This window comes from Acinonyx jubatus, chromosome E1 (assembly GCF_027475565.1).
Source record: "Acinonyx jubatus isolate Ajub_Pintada_27869175 chromosome E1, VMU_Ajub_asm_v1.0, whole genome shotgun sequence".
NCBI classification, from domain to species: Eukaryota; Metazoa; Chordata; class Mammalia; order Carnivora; family Felidae; genus Acinonyx; species Acinonyx jubatus.
The window spans coordinates 57,856,649-57,880,443 of record NC_069397.1 but is presented as its reverse complement, the minus strand read 5'-3'; the positions used below and the strand labels follow the sequence as shown (position 1 = coordinate 57,880,443).

Here is a 23,795-nt window from a genome sequence, read left to right as displayed (position 1 = left end):
GCTGCGAAAACTCCATTCAGTCTGTGACCGCGGGCGGCAAGGCCGGGTGGTCAGGGGACCCGGGGGTCCCTGCCCAAGCCACGCCCAAATGTCTCCTGAGCTCTGGAGGTGGAGTAAAGGTGCTTTACTCTGGAGAAGGAGCTGGTAGGGGGAGGTACCCAGTTAGAGGGGGGCAGTTCCCAGGCTCAGGGGGAGCCCAGATGGCATTTGTGCAATGTGTCTGTGGAAGGCTTCTCGAGGACCCCCACGGGTCCCCCAAAACCGCCAGGCACCGCTGAAAATACTGTTTCCATCACTGGGAAACTAGGCTTCCCAGCACATACACACATCTCTCTAAATTGGAGTTACTGAGGCACCTGTCTGCCGTCAGGAGCTGAGAAAGCCAGGATGACATTACAAGAGGGGTTGTGTCTCTGCTCTGGGCAGGGATGGGAGTGACCATGGGGGTCATCAGGGCTACCAGCTTGCGGCCACTGTGGCTTTGGAACAAGCCCTTTGGCACATTGAATTGCAAAGGGAAGTACAGTGATTCGGGTCCGACAGGTGGTTTTCTGGACATCTGGGGCCTCTGGCTCTGGGAAGGCTCGGGAGACGCCCCCACTGCGGAAATGTTCTCGGGGCGTCTGGTTCCAGACCACGCGGAGCCTCGGAGGAGGAGGAGATGGTCCGAATGCCCATTGTCCCCTGCATGTAGTTCAAGGTCAGACCCTGGTGAGAGAGGAGAGCCAATGCCCGGAGAGCTGGGCTTGTTTGGTGAGCACCCCCTGGGCTGTGCCTGAGAGGCCCTGAGCTCAACGCACAGGGCCACGTTGTCAGGGACTCCTGTGGGGGGACTCGGACGTCCCCACAATTTCTGGAGGGGACTCCGGGGGCGTCAGCGGGGGCTCTTCTCTGTCCACACAACCTTCTTCTGCTCGTCTGCGATGGCCAAACGGACACAGCCGAGCAGGGTTTCCAGGTCACTCCAGCCATCGGGGGCCAGGCTGCTGTACAGACAGGGCACTTCGTCCAGCTCGCCCTCCTCCTGCCTGCCCGCCTCCAGGAGCTGCCGCTCCGAGGTGTTGAGCCGCTGCAGGGCCTTCCTGCACGGGCCGGACACGGGGAGGGGGGGACCCCTCAGCGAGAGCTGCGTGCGGCGGCCCAGCGCGGAGCCCCAGGAAGCCGACCGCCGGCGCGGAATGCCAGGGGACCGGCACACGGGCCATGCGGCACAAATGCCCTGCGCCGCTTTGGGGGTCCGAGCGCCTCACAAGGAAGACAGGAGTCAGACCCCGGACGACGCTGTACGGGTGTGGGACGCGGGGTCCAGTTTACAACCTCAGCTGACAAGTGGTAAGGGGGCAACAGGACGTCTGGGTTTGTCCCCAGCCACACCCCAAGTAACGGTGTTCAGCTCCTGTCCTCACCCAGTGCAGCTGGACCGTGAGCTTCTCGTACCCCAGCAAACACGCGGCCTTAGTCAAGGCGGGTGCCAGGCCTCCCTCACCGTCAGGGCTGCTCCCAGGGGGGAGGCTGCAGGTGCTTATCCCAGACCCCAGGCCGCGCCCGGAGGCACGTGACGCCAGGCTCAGCCCCACCGCCAGCCCTCGGGGTCCCACCTACTTGAGTTTCTTGGCCGCCTTCTCGTTGACGGAGATGTGGACGATGATGGGGAAGATCTCCGACCTGTGGAGGGCACGGACGCTGTCCAGCCGGACGTCCAGGAGGGCGTGGGTGTTCTGCAGGGGACAGCGGAGACGGCTCAAGGTCCTCGGCCTCAGAGGCAGCGAGAGAAGCCCATACCGGGGAGGGGCGATGGGGAGAGAAGCCGGGGGCGCCCTGTTGGGTGCGAGGGCACTTGCTGTACCATTTCAGGTCTGTCCGTTTGGTGTTTCATCGGCAGAATCTAGGAACTGTGAGTCGTTGGGGTCGCAGGAGACTTTGTGGGGGGCCGGAACCCTCCCGAGGCCCCGTCAGCCTCTGTGGGCGGGGGTTGGGAAGGGGGGGCATCTGCCTCTGGCTCACAGCTGGGCCTGCCCGTCTCACGTCCACATAAAACCGCATGGTTCACGGTGAGCTGCTTTTCGTGTATTCGTTTGAGCCTTAAATCAGTATGGAGGCTTATCTCCATTTTATTCCTCATTTTAACAAATATTACTCAAATTTCCTGTGCCGAGGAGTCCGGCTCAGGGAAGTTAACAGATCCCAGATGGCGGAGACGGGGCTCGGTCTTTCTGCACTACGCCCTCCGCACGCTGAGCCAGAGATTAGCTGAGCACCAGCACGGGGCGTCCCTAGCCTGCAGGCTGGCCACCAGCGTCCCTCCGATCTCAGCGCCAGTCCTTCCTGCCCTGTCCCACCACCATCCTCCGGAGATGGGTCCCCAAACCCCCAGAGCAGCTTCCAGCCTTGCCCATTACCTTCTCCATGAGGGACTCAATGGCCCTGCGGGTCACCCAGTAGCGGCCACCGGATGCCTCCTTCTCCTGGATGATGTCCCCCCTCTGGCTGGAGGCATCGTATTCCTCCTGGCTCAAGTACTCTGAAGGTGACAGTGGACGGGGACGTCAGGCACCCAGCTCTGCGAGGTCCTGAGCACTCTCACCCCCGCGGACCCCCCCAGCTCTGGGGAACCCTCTGCCTAGGGTGTCGTCCATGTACCCCTGGCCCTGCTCTTCACGCTCAGAGGAGTCTGTGCCCTGCACGCGCACCTTCGACCGTCAGTCACGTGCTCTGCCAGTGCCCGGACGTGGGTGCACGGATGGACGGAAGGGAGGGAGGAAGGGTGCGGATAAACCCCTCTCCCACACCCTCAAGATCCAAACGTGAATGTCCAGCTTGTTACCCCTAGGAATCCCTTAGAGCCCACAGGTCAGGGCTGTGGGGCCCCCAAGCGAGACCTGGCGACGTCCGGACGCATTTTGGGCCGTCACGGCTCAGGGGGAGGGGGTGCTACCGGCATCTGGTGGGTGGAGGCCAGGGACGGGCCCCAGCACAGAGAGTGAGGCCGCCCCAGCCTGCTGTCGGTGCCCGGGCGGAGACCCCTTGCCCTGAACGAACCAGTCAAGACACCCCCACTTGTCCACTCTTGGTCCTGACGCCCATTCTCCAGAGTCCGAGCCGTGCCCCCAGAGCGTCCCCACGGTCACGGCGACCCCGGCTCACGGACAGCTCCTCTCCCCGGGCCTCGCCGCCCGAACGTTGCCCACACACTTGCGGCCCGGTGCCCTCTGTGAGCTCCAGGGGTAGTGCAGAGCCAAGGCCTCCCGCAGCCATCAGCCAGCGGCGAGCGGATGAACGAAAACTCCCACAAAGCCCGCGTCCTGCTCTCCAACCGTCGCAACCTTCTTTTCTGCGGTGCAGACGCTCAGACCCTGTCCCCTGGGATCTGGCAGTCCAGATGGCCGAGGTCTCTCGGGGACCCTCCACCGAGCAGCTCTGGAGGTGAGCAGGCGGGTGGAGCCCTCCGCTGGTCCCGCCCCGGTCCCGTACAACCCTATCTGCGAGCAGCGACTGCGCTGGATCGAACAGCATCCCCCCTAAATGCGTGAGCGCCTGGAACCTTGGGCTGTGACTTTATTTGGAAATAGGGTCTTTGCAGATGTGATTAGTTACGATGAGGTCATCCTGGAAGAAGACGGCCCTAAAGATTGGTTCCTTTAAATTTTTTTTTTAATGTTTTATTTTTGAGACAGAGACAGAATGCGAGGGGGTTAGAGGCAGAGAGAGAGGGAGACAGAATCCGAAGCAGGCTCCAGGCTCTGAGCTGTCAGCACAGAGCCCGGCACGGGGCTCGAACTCACAAGCTGTGAGATCGTGACCTGAGCTGAAGTCGGACGCCGAACCGACTGAGCCCCCCAGGCGCCTCGAGATTGGTTCCTTATAAGAAGACTGTGAGGGGCGCCTGGGTTGCTCAGTTGGTTAAGCATCGACTCTTGGTTTTGGCTCAGGTCATGATCTCACCGGTCATTAGAGCCCCACGTTGGACTCTGCGCTGACAGCCAGGAGCCTGCTTGGGATTCTCTCTCTCTCTCTCTCTCTCTCTTCTCTCTCTCTCTCTGCACCCCCCACCCCTGCTCACACGCTCTCTAAATAATTAAATAAATATATAAATAAATAAACAAATAATAAACTAAAAAAAAAAGGACCAAAGACAGAGAGACACAGAGAGGAGAGGTCACAGGACAAGGGCAGAAAGCGCAGTGACACAGCCACAAGCCGGGACCCCCAGGACTGCGGGCACCCCGGAAGCCAGGAAAGGAAAGGAGAACCCCACCCCTTGGAGCCTCCGGGCAGGGGGCAGCCCGGAGACACTGGATCTCCGCCTTCTGGACTGCATCGCCCCGGGAGAATAAATCCCTGCTGTGCGGAGTGGCCCAATCTGTGGTCCCTTGTCACGGCAGCCCCGGGGCCTCCAGAGAAGAAGACAAGCATTCTGCCAAGGCCTCGCTCCGCCACCTGACAGACAGGCGGGGCTCCCAGGCGACAGCGTACCTGCTGGGCACTTCTTAAACCCCTGGAGGAGACACAGCTTCTCGCTCAGGATCCTGCCGACCACCCTGGGCACGAAGAGCACGGGCCGGGGCCGGCTGGGCCTGTGGGGACGCACCAGGCTGTAGGGCACCAGGGTGAAGCAGGTCTCGGCCCAGAAGCACGTGGTGGAGGGCTCTGTGGGGGGAGAGGAGGCGTGAGGCTCCAGGCTGGGCTGCTCACCAGCCCCCACGGCCCAGGACGTACCGAGTCCGTCCGTGTCTGCACAGCCCAGCGTTCCTGCTGGGACACAGGCCCACGCTCGGCTCCCACCGGTGACACCCGCCTCCCACACGCCCTGCTCGGCGGCTCCTTGCACCCTTTGATCCCGGGCTCCGGTCTCTCCAGGCACCGCTCCACAGGCCCACCGCAGGATGGAGAAACGCAGTTCCCTGCCATCCCCACGGTCAGCCTGACCCCTGGCCCCGGGGTCCCCGCCCTTGTTGGACCCACAGCACCAGGCCTTCCCTCCCTCCGGAACCCTGGCCTTCCAGGTTGTCCTTCTGTCTTCAGCAGTCATGTTACGCACCCAAAACACTTTCCAAAAAGAGGACGACTAACTCAAGACGATCCACTTCCACTGTCTTCGTCTACACGGTTTGACGGGGTCGGAGAATGTGCCGTGCTGACCTCTCTTATGACCTCCCACCCATGCCTGGCATGAGGGGGCTATCAAGGGACCCTCGGCCCGCTCCGGCCGCCTCACCTTCTGGCTTGCTGCGCTCCGACAGGGCCCCCTCAGAGGACGAGCACACAGGGCTGGCCTTGGTTCTGTCCACGCTGACGATGCGGACCAGCTTCTGGGCTCCCCCAGAAGACTGCTGGAGGGGAGCAGAGGGACGAGCAGGTGTCCAAGCCGTCTGCACATGGCCAAACCCAGGCTGGTCCCCGGGCCACCAGGCTGTGCCCGCCGAACAGCCAGGTGGCGCAGGCCCCACACCGGAGGGTGGGAGATGAAGGGAGGCAGGAGAGGATCCTCAGGCAGGGCATCCAGAGTGAGGCAGGAGGGGAGGGGAGGGGAGTGGAGGGGAGGGGAGGGGAGGGGAGAGGAGGGGAGGGGCCCCACAGCCCGGCCCTGCCCCAATCCCAGGACAGCTGAGGGCTCTGTGTCAGGACCTCAGAGGGAATGGGATGGGGTGGGGACGGGCAAATGGGATGAACTGGGGCATGACAGAGAGGGCACCTGCACGCATTAGAGAAGCTTGCGGGCTGGGTGTAGGGTGCAGACCCAGGTGACGGCCGGAGGGCCCCCCAGGGAGAGACATGCCAGGGGTCGCACCCATGGGGTCAGCAGGCCAGCACCTGCCCCCCTTCCAGCCCACCCCAGATGGGGCCAGGGCCCTCCAGGTGCTGTGAGCCGGGAGGAGGAGGGCCGGGGAGGGGGGAGGCAGGGCCCCCATAGCAGGCGCCCATGTCCGGGGTCCGGGTGTGGCTCTCCCCGCCTCACCTTGCAGGCGATGGTGCTCCGCTGGATCAGAGCAATGAGCAGCTGCTGAGCCCTGTGCAGAAGAGCACAGCCCTGACCCAGTGGCAAGGAGGGCTTGACGAGAGGGGGCCCCTGCCCAGCACCCCAAGAGCACCCCTGTGGCCCCAGGCAGCCGCTCTCCACTCTGGTGGCCACTATGGTCCGCTGGGGCTTTCGAAAAAGTGCAAAGCCCCGGCCTGCCCCTGCAGCTGCCACTTGAACTGTTGTGAGTCGGAGCCCAGGTGACTCGGTGTGAGCCTGGGTCTGGGCCACGTTCCAGAACCTCGACAGCCAGGTACGGCCGACGCCCACGCTTCGTGGACCACGCTCGGTCCAGAACACGGTTCTCTGCAGGCGTGTCGTTGCTCCCAGGGAGGCCACCCCCTGTCCAGCTGTCCCAGGACGCGGGACTTCTGTGCTCAAACCAAGTCCCAGACATACCAGGAGACACTGGGCCATGTCTGGAGAAGACATTTTTCATTGTCACAACTAGGGGGCAGAAGGACCACTGACATCCTGCTGTGCCCAGGCAGCCCCCCTGTGACAAAGTGAACCAGCCCCAGTGTCATGCTGGTCCTCAGTGCTCTAGAATGCTCTAGGATGAAGGCCATCCCTTCTCACAAAGAAACCTCATGTAAGCAGTAAAACTGAGGTGGCACATTGGGGGTTCCATCCACTTGGGGGCACATCTCATCATGCCTACCCTCTGCTCCTGGGCAGTGGAGGGAAGCCTGGGGAGACCACTCTTCCTCTCTGGCAGGGGGGTTCGTCCACGAGAAGCCAGGCCAGGCGACCCTGGCAGCGCCCTGGCCCAACCCGGGGAGATGTTGGGGTGTAGGACAGATGCTCACCGTGCATAGTTGGGGATGCTGCCCCTCTCGGTGCCCTTCGTGCTATAGGGGCCCACGCGGTGGGCATGCCAGCAGCCGCGGCCCTGGAACATGGTGTCGGTGACATGCAGGATGTCGTTGCATTGCACCTGAAGCTCCCCCACCGCCCTCGCCTCCAGGGCCAGGTTGACCCGGATGTAGAAGGAGTCCCCCGAGGTAGCCACTTTGGCCTCCAGGTCCTGGACCAACTTCTTATAACCTGATCAAAGATAAGCCTGGGCTGTGATCCCACAATGAGGAAGGGTCTGGAATGTGAGAGGAAGGGAGAAGGAAGGACCCCCGCCCCCCCCAGAGTCTTAGGAGCCCTCTCGGTGCTGGAGTCCGTGGGTGGAAGATCCCCAGCCACCCTGGGGTCGTCTGCAGACTTGGGGCACAGTATGGTCCTGGGGTGGGCGGGAGGGCTTGGCCTCGGTGCAGCCAGGGGCTCACGGACACGGGACTCAGTGGCACAAGCCTCCAGTGGTGGCCTCACGGGGTGGGTGGTGTGGGGGAGTGTGTACCCTCCACGTTGACCTTCACAGACAGGCAGCAGAAGCCGTTCACCCTCTGGAGAAGTCCGACGGCCTGCTCCAGAGTTGTATCCTCCAGGGTGGCCTTGAACGAGGGCTCCGTTGCCTCGTAATCCACCTGAGGGCAAATCACGAGTGTCGGCATCTTTTGAGCCGGATTTTGCGGTCACAGTCTGAGTACAGGGGTGTACCCTACAGAAGGACCCGCTCGCCCTTCCCAGCCATCCACACACACCCATCAGAGCCCTTGTCACCGGCCCTGTTTCAGGACATCTCGATGTCAGCTCCTCTGACCACACACATTCCCGACCCAAGAGTCAACCACCGTCCCTTCTCTAGCACGCGGCTTGGCCAGCATGCGGAAGGATGAGACTAGACCACGTCCCAACACCGTACACAAATATAAACTCAAAATGGATGAAAGACCTAAACGTAAAACAGGAAGCCATCAAAAACCTCGAGGAGAAAGCAGGCTGTAACCTCTTTGGCCTCAGCCGTAGCAACTTCTTACTCGACACGTCTCTGGAGGCCAGGGAAACCAAAGCAAAAATGAACTACTGGGACCTCATCAAGATAAAAAGCTTCCGCGCAGTGAAGGAAACAGTCAACAAAAGTAAAAGGCAGCCTACGGAGTGGGAGAAGACTTCCGCAAACGACATATCAGACAGAGGGTTAGTATCCAACATATGTAAAGAACTGATGTAACTCAGTCCCCGAAAAACAAAAACCCAGTTGAAAAATGGGCAGAAAACACGAATAGGTGTTTTCCCAAAGCAGACATCCAGATGGCCAAAAGACACATGGAAAGATGCTCACCATCACTCCTCAACAGGGAAACACCAATCAAAACCACGATGAGATGCCACCTCACACTGTCAGAATGGCTGAAATCAACAACACAAGAAACAACACGAGTCGGTGAGGACGCGGAGAAGGGGAACCCTCTTGCCCTGCTGGTGGGAATGCAAACTGGTGCAGCCACTCTGGAGAGCAGTATGGAGGGTCCTCAGAAAGTTACAGATAGAACTATCCTACAACCCAGCAATTGCACTGGTAGGTATTTACCCAAAGCATACAAAAATACAGATCAGAAGGGATACACGCACCCAGATGTTTACAGCAGCACTATCAACTGTAGCCAAATTATGGAAACAGCCCAAGTGTCCATCGACTGATGAAACGGATAAAGAAGATGTGGTTTACACACACACACACACACACACACACACACACAGAGTGGAGTATTACTCAGCATCAAAAAGAATGACGTCTTGCCATTTGCAATGACATGGATGGAGCTAGAAGGTATGACAGTAGGTGAAATATTCATGGAAAGACAATACCATACGATTTATGTGGAATTTAAGAAACAAAACCAAGGAGCAAACGAAAGAGAGAGAGAGACAAAAACCAAGAAACAGACTCAACTACAGAGAACACGTGGGTGGTTACAGAGGGGAGGTGAGGAGACGGGTGAAACGGGACGGGGGTGAAGGAGGGCACCTGTGAGGAGCACCAGGTGACGGATGGAAGTGTCGAATCACTCTATTGTCCACCTGAAACTAATCTTACCCTGGATTAGTTAGCTAACCGCAATTAAAATAAAAACTTTAAATAAAGAAAGAATAAAAAAATGTATTTCGAAACGTTTTTATGCTGTTAGAACCGAACTGGCCCCATTTGGATGTCAGGACCGTCTCTGCAGACGTCACAAAGGCTCCTGTCGCTTTAACCGCAAGGTAGGCCTATGACTGAGGATCTTAAGGGGCATGTTAGGGATGTGAGGAAGGGCCGTGTGTGTGTGTGTGTGTGTGTGTGTGTGTGTGTGTGCGTGTGTGTGTGCGCGCGCACGAGATCAAAGATGAACCGCGGGGCAAGGGCTCCTGACCAAGGTGCAACCCCCCGCCCTTGTCAGCACTGACTCCAGGCGCTGTGCCCGCCTCACCCTAGGCTCCTCCTGGGGGAACCAGCCCTTGGGAACTGGGCGACTCTTTCCTGCTTTCAGGCCACATCAACGTCACCTTCCTGCCCACTATTCACTCGATAACTAGTTAAGTGGGTTTTGCAGTTTAACGAATATTTTACAATTAAAAAGCTTTTTCAAATGCCCCCAGTGAACACTAACACATTAGCGTTACACGCATTTCACTACACACACACAAAGTGGTCGACACAGCTAACAAAGGCCCCTCGGGGAGCCTGGGGGGCTCAGTCGGCTGAGCATCCGACTTCAGCTCAGGTCATGATCTCGCGGTCCGTGGGTTCGAGCCCCGCATCGGGCTCTGGGCTGCCAGCTCGGACCCTGGAGCCTGCTTCCGATTCTGTGTCTCCCTCTCTCTCTGCTCCTCCCCCACTTGTGCTCTGTCTCTGTCTCCAAAAGAAATAAAAACATTAAAAAAAATTTTTTTTAAAAAGGCCCCACCTCAGTACTGGCCTGTGGCCTCGTCACAGGACCCTGGCCTCCGAGTGAGCATTAACCTCAGCCTGAGAGGGAGCGTGGGCTACCCCGACAGCACGTTCTCCTCCGGCTGGAGCTGCGGCTGCTGACGCCGCTGGGGAAGATCCTGGGGGGCTCACGGGCCCAGTGCCACACTCACCATCATGATCTGGGTGCCCGGGCGCAAGGCCATCTCGTCCGCCGCGGAGCCTGGGGTGACCCGGTGAATGAAGATGCCTGTGAGGTTGCCGCCAATGACACTTATCTGCTCCAGCAGCTCGTCCCCCTGGAAGGCCAGCACGGTGACCTGGCTCAGGATCTTGCGGGCCGGCCTCCTCCGCACCGGGACGCTGCTGCAGGAGAGGAGGGGACAGAGCCCACGAGCCACCGAGAGCAGGAGGTCAGGCACGGCCCTGTCCCCACCGGCCCCAGCACCTGGAATTCTCACCTCCCCTCACCCACCCAGCCACAACCCCATCCTCAGAAATGCTGTCACCTCCCAACAGTGATGGGACACGGTCCTCACTCTGCCCTGCCACCTGCTGGCCCTGGCGCCCTTCCGCCGCTCACCTGGCTGAGACGGAGAGGCCCCCGGAGGATGGCTGCAGGCAGTCACAGTCGGCAAGTTCTGGACGGAAGCAGAGGGCTCAGACACGAGCCAGGCCAGCCCCGAGGTCACCCCTCCTGACGGAGCTTCTGCTCACCTGGGCCACCTCGCCCCCCCCAACCAGAGCCTTAGCCACCACCCCCACCCCCACCCCCGCTGGTCTGTCTCCTTCTGCTGAGGCGGAACCTCCCTTTCCTCTTTCCTTTCTCGCTGCTTACAACCTCATTTTATCTTCCCCCAAACAGCAGTGGGGTTTGACCTACACGGTGTCCTTATGTGAAAGTTGAGTTGCCAACATTTTACAGGATAGGGCAGCTAGAGTCTGGATTTCTGGCTACATTAAAAATCAAATCTAGGGTGGGGGGGTGAGCGAAATAGGAGATGGGGGGATTAAGGAGTGCACTTGTGATAAACACCGGGTGATTAAAATAAAAACATAAAAAAAAAACCAATCAGATCTGGCATAACCCTGGGCCCGCATTTCTGCAGGGACCTGCAACTCCCCACGGCGGCAACTGCCAGCACCGGCCATCAGCTGCCTGGTCAGTGACCCACAGGGAGCCTGGGACCCCGCCTGCCCCAAAGGTGTGGCTGTTCTGTACAGAGCAAGGTGCGTGCGCCCCCTGGTGGCCAACTGCGTGAACTCCAGACGGGGTGCTAAGCACCTGTTGTGTGTGCGGGGGCCACGGCTGGGGGCAGCTGAGCTGGGGTGGAAAAGGTGGGGAGGCCGCCCCTGTGGGGCCCGTGGCCTGAGAAGGAGAGGAGACCAGTTAAGTCACAAATGTGAAGAATAGGCCGCAGGCGATGTGGGGAGGTCTCAGGTGGCAGGTGGCAGCACCCGGGAGGAGAGATGCTCACAGCAGGGGTCTCTTCCGGGAGCAGTGGGGACTAACCCCCTTTGCCTTCCGGTATCACTTAAGCGTCCCGGGGTCAGAGCAGGGGGGGGCACAGGGAGAGAACACATGTGAATGTTGATGCCGAGCTGGACAGAAAGATGAATACAGCTCCCTCCGCTTCCAGGTGAGATAGAAAGGACACCCGGTAACAGGGCACATCGGGGCATGGGCTTGAGTGACCAGGTGGTCTGCATTTCCCAGAGGCCTGGGGCGGGGCAGCAGTGAAGCTCGCCTCCCCTGCCCTCTGGAGAGGCACTGGGTTGTCTCACCCGCCTCCCTGAAGACCCCTGTCCTCACTTCCCCTCCTGCTCAGCTGCCCAGGAGAGGGGGGCCGCTGCAGAGGTCCAGTGGGGGCGGTGCACTCACCTGCCGGGTCTACAGTCTCATAATCCAGGTCTGCAGCACCTGCCTTAGCCCCTGGGGAGGGTCCCCGGTCCACCTGCAGGGTTTCTGGGAAGCTGCTGGAAAGCGTGGGAGGAAGGGTGATCGCTTGCTCCCTGACTCAGCCCCAGAGCTCCCGGCACCTGCCCAGCCCTCGGCCGGGGTCCCCGTGAGCTGCCGGGGCCCGTGCCATCTGAACCCCATTGCCAGTCCCTTACCTGAAAGACCAGGGGTCGTCCCAGAAGTCCTCTGCGGCCCGCTTGTACAGGGACTGCTGACTGGGAGGCATGGGGCTGCTGGACCGGAAGCTGTCCACCAGCTCACGGCTGGATGTGGCGCTCAGGTCAGAGCAGAGCTGAGACTGGGGGGGGGGGGGGGGGGGGGCGGGACAGAGGTCGTACAGGGCTCACGCGGGGCTCACGGGGCTCACACGGAGCAGCGGGGTCCCTAACTGTCACAGGGCAGAGGAGGCGACAAGGACACAGCACAGAGCAAGGTCACACTAACTGAACACCTACTATGTGCCAGGCACCCTCTTAGCTGCTTTCCATATTTCGTGTAGCTCAGTTCTGGTAGATAAATCTACGTGGTGGGGTAGTGTTGTCCCACTTTACAAACAAAGCAGCTGAGGCCCAGAGAGGCCAACTTCCTGGCTGGTGAGGGCCACAGTGTGGAGTGAGGCACTGGAAGATAGATCTGAATGCAGCCCCCCCCCCCCCCCACCGGGTTTGCTTCACAAGTACTTCGTTAGCACCTGCGGTGTGCCAGCCAGGCCCCCTCTATCCCGGTAGGTGGGGGTGCGCCTGGCCAGGCCCCAGGAGGGGACCAGGCAGCCGCTGTACCTCGGTGAAGCTGCGGTCACTGTCATCCCGCGGACAGATGGCCAACATGCGCACGAGCCGCTGCTTCCCCTTTGGACACAGCTCCCGGGCTCCGGCTTCCTGCTCAGGCTGCCAAAGATGGGCCACAGGCTGTTCGGCGCAGGAGAGTTTCCTCTTGGATGCCCTCGGGGGGGGTCCCAGCAAGTCAACTCCCTCCCGTGTCCCCCTCCTGCCTCCACCTCCCACCTCTTCCCTCTGGGCACTGTTCCCTCATCACATCCCCTCCTCCGAGCCTGGGACCCCCCCCCCCACCACCCCTCACAGCAGGAGCTGACCACTGAGGAGAAGGAAAGCAACCAGCTTGGGGAATAGTATTTTAGGGATTATGTGTTGTTCCTTACAGGTTACACAAATAACACATGCTATACGTAGAACATCCACACTCCATACAGAGTATCGGAAGCGAACAGAATTGATTAGAGAAGAAAAGAAAAGCCACCCATCCTCCACACTCAACAAACAAGACCGTTAGCATTTTGCTGTGTTTTTATATGTATATGTATTTGGAACATGGTCAGTGTGGGGAGGGTGGAGGAGGAAGCAGCTGGGACCCTGCCCAGGAAGAGGAGGGTCTCCCACGGCCTCACCAAGTTCCCCGGGCGCCTCTGAAGAGGCTCTCCGCCCCCCCCACCCCGGGCCGGTGCCAGAGCTGGAGCTGTGGACAGATCCTAACGGAAGGTTTTTATAATCATTTTAGCCCTTGGGGAATGCAGTTCCCTTCATGCGTGGAAGTCAGCTCCTGGACGTTGGACTTGCAAACCCGGAATGCATCATCTACAAAAGCAAGTGGCTGCCTGCCCGGTTTCACACGCTTGCTTTCATCATCGAACACCATACTTTAGAGGTTCCAGAACCTTCCGCCAAGCTACCCCTTTCATGACTTGCACAAGATTACCACGAAAGGAGAGGTGGACACAGACCCAACTTGCCCCGATGTGCCTCTTCAAGGACCCGGCAACACGGTTCACCCACGAGAGCCGGTGTGCCGTGGATGCGGCTCAACCCGATGCCCCGGCAGGGACGGTGAGTGGCCCGGTACCGCCCCCACGCCCGCTGTGCCCGCCTGGCCTCCCAGCCCCGCCACCCAACCGCATCCCCGTGGGGTGGGAGGGGGGCACTCACCCCTCGCAGGGACTCGGCCTGTGGCTGGTGAAGCCGATGGCGCAGCTCCCAGACCTGGTCTGTCAGTTCAAACACTTTCCTGCGGAGGGCGTCCTTCTCTGTCAGGCTCTGAGAAATCTCCATCCGGGCCGCGTCTCTCGCGGAGTAGGCCTGGGAGGCAGAAAGGAAAGGAGGGAGGATGGCACGCAGCGAGCGAGCGAGCCGGCCAGCGGGGGACAGCAGTGGCGGGGACTCGGCCAGGCGGCACCCCGGGGCCCCTCCCCTCCGGGCACCTGGTCTCGCTCTCGCCGCAGCTCCAGCAACTGGCCCTGTAGGGCGCTGATCTTCTCCTTGTAGATGTCACAGTCGACCTTAGTCCTCTGGAACTGCAGCAAGGTCTGCTCCTTCTCCTCCCAGTACTGGACGGGGGACAGACACAGCCCATGCAGGCCAGTGGCTCTGGGGGCTGACGACGGGGTGGGGCTGGGGTGCCTCGGGGAGGCAGAGAGGGGGGACCGTCCAGATGGTAACAGAGGTGACTTCCTGCCCGTGTCTTAAGTGCCAAATTTCAAGGTGCGTCTATCCACAGGGCTGCTATGCTGATTATAATTGAATTTAGTCGGTACAGCGTGTGACTCTGGATCTCGGGGCTGCGGGTTCGAGCCCCACGTTGGGTGCAGAGATCACTTAAAAATAAAATCTTAAAGAAATACGCATGGGTGTTGCATGTACAACTGTGCTTCATTCACTCCACGTCCCCAGAGACGTAAATAATTTCCCTCGACGCTACCGCCTCATTTTCTCGCGCTGTCTCCTTCCTCTGTGTCCTCCCCTTGCCTGTTGTGGCAACTGAATAAACCCCTGGTGCTGGCCCCGGGGGCCCCCACCGGAGAGCACCCTCCGTTCTATTGCTCGTTTGTCCGATTGCTCTCTGACCACCCGCTAACCGGACGGGGCCTCTAGCCTTGGGTCTGTGTTCCACGTGGCTTCCGTGAAGGATGAGCGGTCGGGCCAGCGTGCTCGGGAAGCGGCGCTGGGTTTAAGCGCGGTGTGGTCTCAAGGGCCCGCGGCCCCCGCCCGTGCCCCGCGGTGCCGGACGCGGCCCTGAAGGGTCACCTGCTTCCGCTGCCTCTCGGCGGCCACGGCCCGCTGCCTCAGGGAGTGGATACGCTCCACCAGCGTCTGTGTGCCCTCCAGGGCCTCGTCCAGGTTCTGTTCCAGGATGTCCTTCTCCGCCTGGGGCAAAGAGAGGTCAGCCCCGGGGCCCTGGCCTCCTGAGACGCCTGCCCCTGGGAAGCACCCTATCGTTCTTCCCTGGGAACGGGCAACAGGAAATCTCGAGGCCGGGCGCGTGGATGGATTTGGCCTTATTCCCGCGCATCTCACAGAAGGAAAGGCCGGGTCAGCCGTCAAAACGGGTGCATTTCACTTCTACTTCCACGCGGTCGGCGACGGAAGGTAAAGGAAACCGAGAGTCCCCGGGGGTGGCAGTGTCGGGCCACTCCGTCCCCAGAGCCACCAGCAGGGTCTCTGAGAGACGGAACACCGACGGACACGCCCTTGCCCGTCGCCCGCTCTGTGGGAAGGGGCTTAGGCGCGATGGCACCATCCAGGCCGCGTGACAGACAGCGCCAGGGCGGCCACCTACCCTGCACCCGGTGAGTGTCTATCCCCGCTCAGTAAATGGACATAATATTGACCGAAAGGAACCGAAGAGGAGAGGCAAAAAAAAAAATGCCGGGGCCCTGGTGTCACCAGAGCACGCGTGGGCAGGACGGCAGGCAGAAGGGTCCCCCCCCTCAGGCCCCCACCCACAGCCTTGAACCCCAGCCTGTAGAATCAGCTGCCCCGCCGAGTGGGGCATTGTCATGCACGTCCGCTAGCTGTGAGTCCCGCCAACGCTGGGGGCAGGGGAGGAGCAGGAAGGGAAATACAGGACATTGCCAGATTGCAGCCCAGTCAGTCCTCAGCGCCCCCTCCACGGACCACCCGTCGGGAGCCCCGCGGCCCGCGGGAAACTCCAGCTGGCTGCCAGGGAGGGGACAGGGAGGGGACCCACCAGGCTGAACGTCAGCGACCGGAGCTTCTCGTTCTCCTCCTTCAGGCGGGTCAGCTCCTTGTCCCCGGGCCCCAGGCCGTCGGCCATCTGCGGGGAACGCTCTCGACAGTCCCGCTCGTGGGAAGAAGACATCTTCTCGCGTTCTAGCTCTTGCTTCAGCAGGTACAGCTGCCAGTGGGGAGGAGGGACAATGGAAACATTGTTTCCCCACCAGCCCGGGAGCCAGCTCCTTTCCCACCCCTCCTCCTCAACGGTGCCTTTGCTCCTGCTCAAAGGGGTCCCTCCCCCGAGACTTCAAAACCCGTTAAAGGGTTTACGTGGCGAGTCGTTCCAGTTTCTGTGGAGGAGAAAGGCAGTCTAGCTGTATTTGATACAATTTTTTTAGTGTTTATTCATTTTTTGAGAGACAGAGAGTGAGCAGGGGAGCAGCAGAGAGAGGAGACACAGAATCCGAAGCAGGCTCCAGGCCCCGAGCTGTCAGCACAGAGCCCGTTGTGGGGCTCGAAACTCACGAACCGCGAGATCATGACCTGAGCCGAAGTCGGATGCTTAACCGCTTAATCGATCGAGCAACGCAGGCGCCCCTAAATTTTTTGTTAATGTTTATTCATCTTTGAGAGACAGAGCATGAGCAGGGAAGGGGTAGAGAGAGGGAGACACAGAATCCGAAGCAGGATCCAGGCTGTGAGCTGTCTAGCACAGAGCCTGACGCGGGGCTCAAACTCACGAACCGCGAGATCATGACCTGAGCCGAAGTCAGATGCTTAACCGACTGAGCCACCCAGGCACCCCTAGCTGTATTTTGTAGATGAGGCATAGCAGTTAAATGACTGGGTTGGGGCCCCAGGAACAGAGCAAGGAACCCCGGGGAATCGGCTCTCTGACCGTCTCGGAAAACAAATCCCCACGGCTGGTGGTAAGTAGCCAGTGACCAAGTGTCCTCCAGCATGCTCCCTGGCTTCCCCGCCTTTCCATATTCTGCTAAATCCGTTGCATAAAAGGAACTGAGATTTGTGAAAAGCAGTAAGTGTAAAGAAAGAGGAAAGACAAGTCAGACGGAGCAGAGATGACGGGTCTATGCAGATGCACTCGTAATCCACATGCAAATATGTGTCCCCCAGCAGGGCTGCTTGTCCAGGGCTGTGGGTCTCTGGAAATTACATGCCTGGCCTCCACCCTGCCAGACAGTGCCCCCAAGAGAAACTCAGATCTGGAACCAAGATCCTGCCCTCTTGGAATCCTGGGTGTGGTGTCCGTGGGGAGAGGGGACTTTCCCCAAGAGGAGAGCCCAGGAAATGGGGAGTCAGGGTGGAGTCAGCACTCACTCGGGTCAAGGAGAGAAGGAAGAACCTTTCCACTTGGACTTTTTCCCCTCTGACATCTACTTGGTGAATTTTCTGTAAGCAACGACAAAGTTCCTGCTATGGGCCAACTGGGTTAGGTGTGTCGTATCCTACATTTTCAAAAAGTAAAATTAAGTCATTAAGATCAGAATGGGGGGGGGGCACCTGAAATTGATAACAAAGCTAAGCAAATGAACCTAATGATATTTCAAACAGGAGAACCACCATGAGGGGAGAGGGAGGGGGAGGGATTCAGAGACCAGCAGCCACAATTCGGGACTGAAGTACAAACCCTCAACATTCCTTAGCAGCTCTGTTTCCCGTGCTGGTGTGGGCACAGCTATGCTGAAAGTATTTTCCATGCACTGTAGGACTGAGCAAGTGAGTGTTCGTGTGGGTGGCAGGGTTCTCGCCGGGGGGCTAGGGGCGCCCGAGTATGGAATGGGGGAGGAGGCTCTGGGGATCGCCTGGAATCTGAGGTGTGGGTGTGATCTCGTGGCTTCTAAAATACAAGTGTGTGTGTGGACACGCATACGTGCACGCCTGTTTGTATGCGTATTCGTACATTTAGGTGCACGCTTCCTAGTTCTGTCTGCTGGAAGGACCGAGGAGTTATGAGCTCACCTAGAGCCCTGATCTTGGTCTCTGCACGGAACCAGGCCCTTCGGGGAGTGGCTGAGCCCAGAGCTGGGGCCGGGTGGGGACCAGATGACCCCGGAACCTCTTGTGCCTCCAGAGAGGGAGTCCGTGCTCGGAATATGAGGGGGCGTGTCACAGGACACGGAAGAGATTAAAGGGGCTCCCGCTGGCCAAATCTGGGACACTTTGGGCAAACTCATTCAGGACAGCGACGTGTTACAGGCAACTGGATGTAAGAATGCACGTGTCTGTGCCAACAACAGACGCACACACTGGGGAATAAGGCTCCTCCTCGCGGTCAGGATGTCGAGGGCCAGCTGGTTGACCAGAGGGGTCACTGGAGATGGGCTCATCATCCTGCAACCACCAGACTAGAGATGAGTTTGGGCAAGAACCCCCAGTGAGGCTCTCCAGGGGGAAATGTCGATTAAGGGCAGGGTGCTTGCTGGTTCCAGAGCCCCCCATACCCAGGCTGCTTCTCCGCTGCTGGAAGAAAAAGGAACAGCAGGTACAGGGGAGGGAGCGGACAGCCCCTGGGCCAGGTGGGCAATATTAACATCAGCACCGAGGGGCGCTGGGCCTGGTGCCACGGTGGGGTGACTGGACCCGGGCCCAGCGTCCCTGTGCAGGTCCCACCAAAAAGGCATAACCCCCATCCAGTCACCAGGACACAGGAGACAAACCCGAAATGAGGAATGGTCTATTACAGAAAAGAAGGGCCATGAGGCGCCTGGGGGGGCTCAGTGGGTTGAGTGTCTGACTTGAGCTCAGGTCATGATCTCACAGTTCTTGGGTTCAGGCCCCACATCGGGCTCTGTGCTTACAGCTCAGAGCTTGCTTGGGATTCTCTCTCCCTCACTCTGCACCTCCCCTGCTCACTCTCTCTCTCTCTCTCAAAATAAATAAACTTAAAAAAAAAGGGGGGGGGGCTGTGTTCTTAAAAAATATCCACACTATAATAGACAAAAGCTGCAGAAATGTTCCAGATTAAAGGAGACGACAGACAGGACGACCACAGGCTCTCCTCCTGCACCGGAAGAAAATGCCATGACAGATGCTATTTGGGTGGGGATAGAAGTGGAACACAGACGTCGGGTTAGATAAACAGATAGTGTTGATGAACGTGCACGAGGTTGATAACTGAGCTACGATTACATCAGAGAATATCCTATTTCTAGGAAACACACATTAAAATGTTTAGGGGTACGGGGCCATGATATACGTAACTCAAGTGGTTCAGGAAAAAAAGAGCATGTGTGTGTGTTTGTGTGTGCGTGTGTGTGTCATGTTGTTCAAGGGGTGACAATGTTCGTATTTGTGTATTTGTTTACAAATTTGAAATTAATTTTCTCAATAAAGTTAAAACTTAAACATCAAGGCCAAACACACAAAAGCCCCAGGGCAAGGAACAGGTGCCAAAGTGACAGGGAATGAGTCTCCTCAGTGTTGAAAGAGCTCCTACAAGTCAATCAGAAGACAGCAGCCCAGGCCCCCCCGGGTGGCTCAGTGGTTAAGCGTCCGACTTGGGCTCAGGGCATGATCTCACGGTCCATGAGACAGTCCCACATGGGGCTCTCTGCTGTCAGCATGGAACCCACTTCTGATCCTCTGTCCCCCTCTCTCTGCCCCTCCCCTGCTTCTGCACACTGTGTCTCAAAAATAAATAAACATTTTTTTAAATGTTTATTTATTTTTGAGACAGAGAGAGAGAGAGACAGAGCATGAATGGGGGAGGGTCAGAGAGAAAGGGAGACACAGAATCCAAAGCAGGCTCCAGGCTCTGAGCCGTCAGCACAGAGCCTGACACGGGGCTCGAACCCACAGACCGTGAGATCATGACCTGAAGTCGGACACTTAACCGACACAGCCATCCAGGCACCCCTAAACATTTTTTAAAAATTAAAAAAAATATATATATATGTTAAAAAATAAAAACCTGAGGGGCACCTGGGTGGCTCAGTCGGTTCAGCCTCTGACTTCAGCTCAGGTCGTGATCTCGCAGTTTGTGACTTTGAGCTCCACGTCGGGCTCTGGGCTGACACAGCCCGGAGCCTGGAGCCCGCTTTGGATTCTGCGTCTACCCGGCTCTCTGCCCCTCCCCCACTCATGCTCTGTCTCTCTGTCTCTCGCTCAAAAACAAACATTAACAAGATTAAAAATAAAAATTAAACTAAAAAAAAAAAAAAAAAGATGACAGCCCACAGCCGAGAAGTGAGCAAAGGTGTTGTCGGGTCTGGGGGCCTCGTCGACGACCCCCTGCTCCCCGCACAGACGCAGGCCCCACTGGGGGACCCGGGAGGGGTGGATGGAGGTCCCCGGGGCCCCAGGTTACTGACGTCGCTGGAGGAAGGTGGCTCCCAGGAGTGTCCACCCCTTCGGCGGCCCCGGCAGGGGTGGGGGAGGTGGGGGCGGGGGGGGGGTGCACCCGGTACCTCCTCCTGCAGGCTGCGGCACCGGGTGACCGCCAGCTCCTTCTCCTGCAGCGCGTTGCTGTGGTGCAACGACAGGCTGAGCATCTCATCCTTCAGCTTCAGCACCTCGCGCTTCACGCGGTCATGGTCGGTCTCCAGCTGGCCCAGGCTCCGCACGCGGGCCTCCGCCTGGCCCAGGCGCTCCTGCAGCTGCCGACAGCGCCGCCGCAGGGCCTCCTTGTGCCCCTTCTCCTGGCCCAGCTCCTCCTGCAGGCTACTGATGGCCCCGGCCAGGCACTCGGTCAGCTTGGACGTGTCCATGAGCCCTGCGGAGAATGGGCCGGTGGGCGACCTCGACCCCCTGTCCTTGCCCCCCGGGGGTCTTTGCTTCCTACGCCCAGACTCTCGGGCCGGAGCCCCCACCCTGATCTGTCGGTCTCCTTAAAAACTAGCTGCTCTGGGAATGCAAGCTGGTGCGGCCACTCTGGAAAACAGTAGGGAGGTTCCTCCAAAAACTAAAAATAGAACTACCCTACGACCCAGCAATTGCACTACTAGGCATTTATCCACGGGATACAGGTGTGCTGTTTCGAAGGGACACAGGCACCCCCATGTTTATAGCAGCCCTATCGACAATAGCCAAAGTATGGAAAGAGCCCAAATGTCTGTCGATGGATGAATGGATAAAGAAGATGTGGCATATCTATACAGTGGAGTATTACTCGGCAATCAAAAAGAATGAAATCTTGCCATTTGCAGCTACGTGGATGGAACTGGAGGCTATTATGCTAAGCGAAATTAGAGAAAGTCAAATATCATATGACTTAACTCATATGAGGACTTTAAGACACAGAACAGATGAACATAAGGGAAGCAAAAAGAATATAAAAACAGGGAGGGGGACAAAACACAAGAGACTCTTAAATATGGAGAACAAACAGAGGGTTACTGGAGCGGTTGTGGGAGGGGGGATGGGCTAAACGGGTAAGGGGCTTAAGGAATCTACTCCGGAAATCGTTGCACTATAGGCTCACTAATTTGGAGGTAAATTTTAAAAAATAAAAAATAAAGTTAAATTATATTTAAAAAAATATGGAGAACAAACTGAGGGTGACTGGAGGGGTGGCGGGAGGGGGGAGGGGCTGAATGGGGGAGGGGCACGAAGGAATCTACTCCGGAAATCATCGTTGCACTGTATGCTAACTACTTCGGATGTAAATTTAAAAAATAAAACATAAAACAAAACCCAACAAACTAGCGGCTCAGCCGGACTCAATATCTGGTTAAATAAACAGCACGACTGGTGACTTCGGTACCAGCTTTCCCTCCTCTCGCTTCCCCGTGGGCCCCTGCGGCTCAGACCCGACTCTCCCTCATCAGCTAAGGTGTGCGCGATGCTAACTCCCTTTCAATGTCACCCTGAGAAAAACAGAGCAAGGACCATGAATCTGCACGGCATCCAGCGGCGCTCTAACAGAAACGCGGGCTGTGACGCCAAACAGGCGGAAACGTTTTCTTACCCGGTTTTGAGTGACGTTAGTCCCGCCCTTTGTGCAACAAAATCTTTCCCTGGCTTCTCCAGGGAACCCTCAAACCACTTAACTAACAAAAACGGCCGGATCTCCCACCAGGCCAGCTAGACCTTTCTCCACCGGCTGAGCAAATGTGCAGAAGGCTGCCGGCTCCCCTCCCGGCCGCGGGGGCCTCTCTTCCTCGGGCCCCTCGCAGCCCCAGCCGTCCTCCACCCACCGCCAAGGCTAAGGCCGGCTCAGGAGCATCTCTAGGGGAAGGACATGCCTCCCCCTGCCGGCACCTCTCAAATGCAGACTCTGTGCCCCATGACGGGTCTGCTTGTGGCACGTGGTAATCGGGGACAGATCAGAGGCCGCCAGCACCTTCTCCTGCACCGTGGTTAGTGGGGGCCTCCTTGCCCCCCGTGCTGGGGCAGCGGGACAGGAAGGAACCTCTCCCTGGTTGGGGGGGAGGGGGCAAGAAGAGTGTCTGCATGAGGCTGCAGGCACCAGGACCCAGAGGCTCCGAAGAAGCCCTCGCCAAGCCACCCCGAGAGCCAGCTCTCACCACTGAAGTTGCTGAAGTCCCCTTTGGGCTGCAGCCCGGTGACCAGGGTGTACACGTCAGGGTTGTGGAACTTGAGGCTCTCCAGGAAGGCAATGGCTCCATTCTTCCCTCGAGTCCTCAGCAAATCCAGCAAGTGCCCTAGGACGACAAACCGTCTCAGCCAACAGGGCTCTGGGAGGGCGTCCCCGGGGACACAGGGTGGGGAGGCGGGAGAACCCACACAGATCTAGGAGTCATGGGGTGGAAGCGGAGCTCCGGGATCCTCGGGGGGTGCCCTTGCTGCTCCTGTGGGTCCCTCTAATTCACACGATGGCAGCCAGTCTCCAGAAGGGCCGGGCCGATACTCACTGAGCGACCACGGCAAGCCGAGCACTGAGAGTTGGCCGTGGAAGAGGAAGCTGACCTCTGTCTGCTCTCCAGACCTCCCGGTGTGTCGGTGACACGTGCAGACCCTGTGTATGAGCCTCACGGGACAAAGGACACAACGGGCGAAGCCAGTGCCCCCAGCCTGACTCGCGGCTTGGATTCCTCTCTCCTGTGTCTGAGGTTCGTAAGGGACAGGCAGAAGAAACTACCACTTACTGCTTCCTCTGGCCCCAGCCTTGAGAGGAGTCTCATTCGATCCCCCAAACCTGACAGGGAGAGGTTATTCACTTCCCTGTTTGGGGTGAATAAGCACAGCGAGTCAGACTGTCAGAACCCGCTCCGAAGACATCTGGAGGGAGTCGAAATGTGCCCCCTGCCCCGCAAAGGTATATCCACCTGGGAAGTGTCGGGGGCACCTTATTTGGAAACAGGGTCTTTGCAGATGTAATTATGGTAAGGATCTCAAAATAAGGTCATCCTGGATTCTCCAGGGGGCCCTAAATCCAATGACAAGTGTCCTCATAAGAGACAGACAGGGGAAGATGCAGGGAAGTCCGCGTGATGGCAGAGGTGGACACTGGAGGGATGTGGCCACGAGCCAAGGAACGCCCCGTGACCACCGGGAAGAGACAAGGAAGGAGGTGTCCCTGAGCCTTCGAGGGAGGGAGGCCCTGCCCATACGCGGATTCCAAACTGTGAGCAAACGCATTTCTGCAGGGGTGGGCTGCCCAGTTTGTGGTCCTTTGTTACGGCAGCTACGGGAAATCACCACAGTGTCCCCATGTCTGGGATGCAGTCTTTAAAGTCCTGCACTCCCTGCCCGGACACTGGGCTTCCCAGCATGGCCCGTGTGGAGCTGGTGTGGCAGGAAGGGCCCGGAGTGGGCGGGAGGGGGGTCCTCATGGATTCTAATGACTGTGTTGGTGAACCTGGGAAGGGCCTGCGGTGGGGGGGGGGGGGGGGGTCCTCACTGACTCTCATGACTGTGTTGGTGAACTTGGGAAGGGCCCCTGGGTCGGGGGGCGTCCTCACGGACTCTCATGACAGTGTTGGTGAACCTGGGAAGGGCCCTGGGGTAGGGGGTCCTCACCGACTCTCATGACCGTGTTGGTGAACCTGGGAAGGGCCTGGGTGGGGGGGTCCTCACCGACTCCCATGACCGTGTTGGTGAACCTGGGAAGGGCCCGGGGGTGGGGGGTCCTCACCAACTCCCATGACCGTG

General features: G+C 58.7%; 1 protein-coding gene and 1 long non-coding RNA gene across 4 annotated transcripts in view; one reads left to right on the top strand and one right to left on the bottom strand.

Annotated features, from left to right (window-relative positions):
* Positions 1-54: 54 nt before the first annotated feature.
* Positions 55-23,795, bottom strand: part of CARD14 (caspase recruitment domain family member 14) — a 36,440-nt gene continuing 12,699 nt past the window's right edge. For 2 of the 3 annotated variants that reach the window (XM_053212843.1, XM_053212844.1), the window contains 19 exons: positions 22,208-22,345; positions 20,150-20,454; positions 15,736-15,903; positions 14,793-14,912; positions 13,970-14,095; positions 13,698-13,847; positions 12,537-12,644; positions 11,913-12,055; positions 11,680-11,774; positions 10,381-10,438; positions 9,971-10,163; positions 7,365-7,491; positions 6,826-7,063; positions 5,957-6,008; positions 5,216-5,330; positions 4,474-4,647; positions 2,400-2,521; positions 1,603-1,718; positions 55-1,082 (listed from right to left, as the gene is read on the bottom strand). In XM_053212843.1, the coding sequence (XP_053068818.1) occupies positions 875-1,082; positions 1,603-1,718; positions 2,400-2,521; positions 4,474-4,647; positions 5,216-5,330; positions 5,957-6,008; positions 6,826-7,063; positions 7,365-7,491; positions 9,971-10,163; positions 10,381-10,438; positions 11,680-11,774; positions 11,913-12,055; positions 12,537-12,644; positions 13,698-13,847; positions 13,970-14,095; positions 14,793-14,912; positions 15,736-15,903; positions 20,150-20,454; positions 22,208-22,345 (2,756 nt within the window). In that variant the 3' untranslated portion in view covers positions 55-874. Of the gene's footprint in view, positions 1,083-1,602; positions 1,719-2,399; positions 2,522-4,473; positions 4,648-5,215; positions 5,331-5,956; positions 6,009-6,825; positions 7,064-7,364; positions 7,492-9,970; positions 10,164-10,380; positions 10,439-11,679; positions 11,775-11,912; positions 12,056-12,536; positions 12,645-13,697; positions 13,848-13,969; positions 14,096-14,792; positions 14,913-15,735; positions 15,904-20,149; positions 20,455-22,207; positions 22,346-23,663; positions 23,710-23,795 lie in introns of those variants that run through there. The other variant, XM_053212845.1, reaches the window with a different exon arrangement.
* On the top strand, positions 13,242-18,606 carry LOC128313551 (uncharacterized). Its single transcript, XR_008294446.1, has 3 exons — positions 13,242-15,334; positions 15,781-15,897; positions 16,146-18,606. It is a non-coding gene; the product is annotated as an uncharacterized LOC128313551 (long non-coding RNA).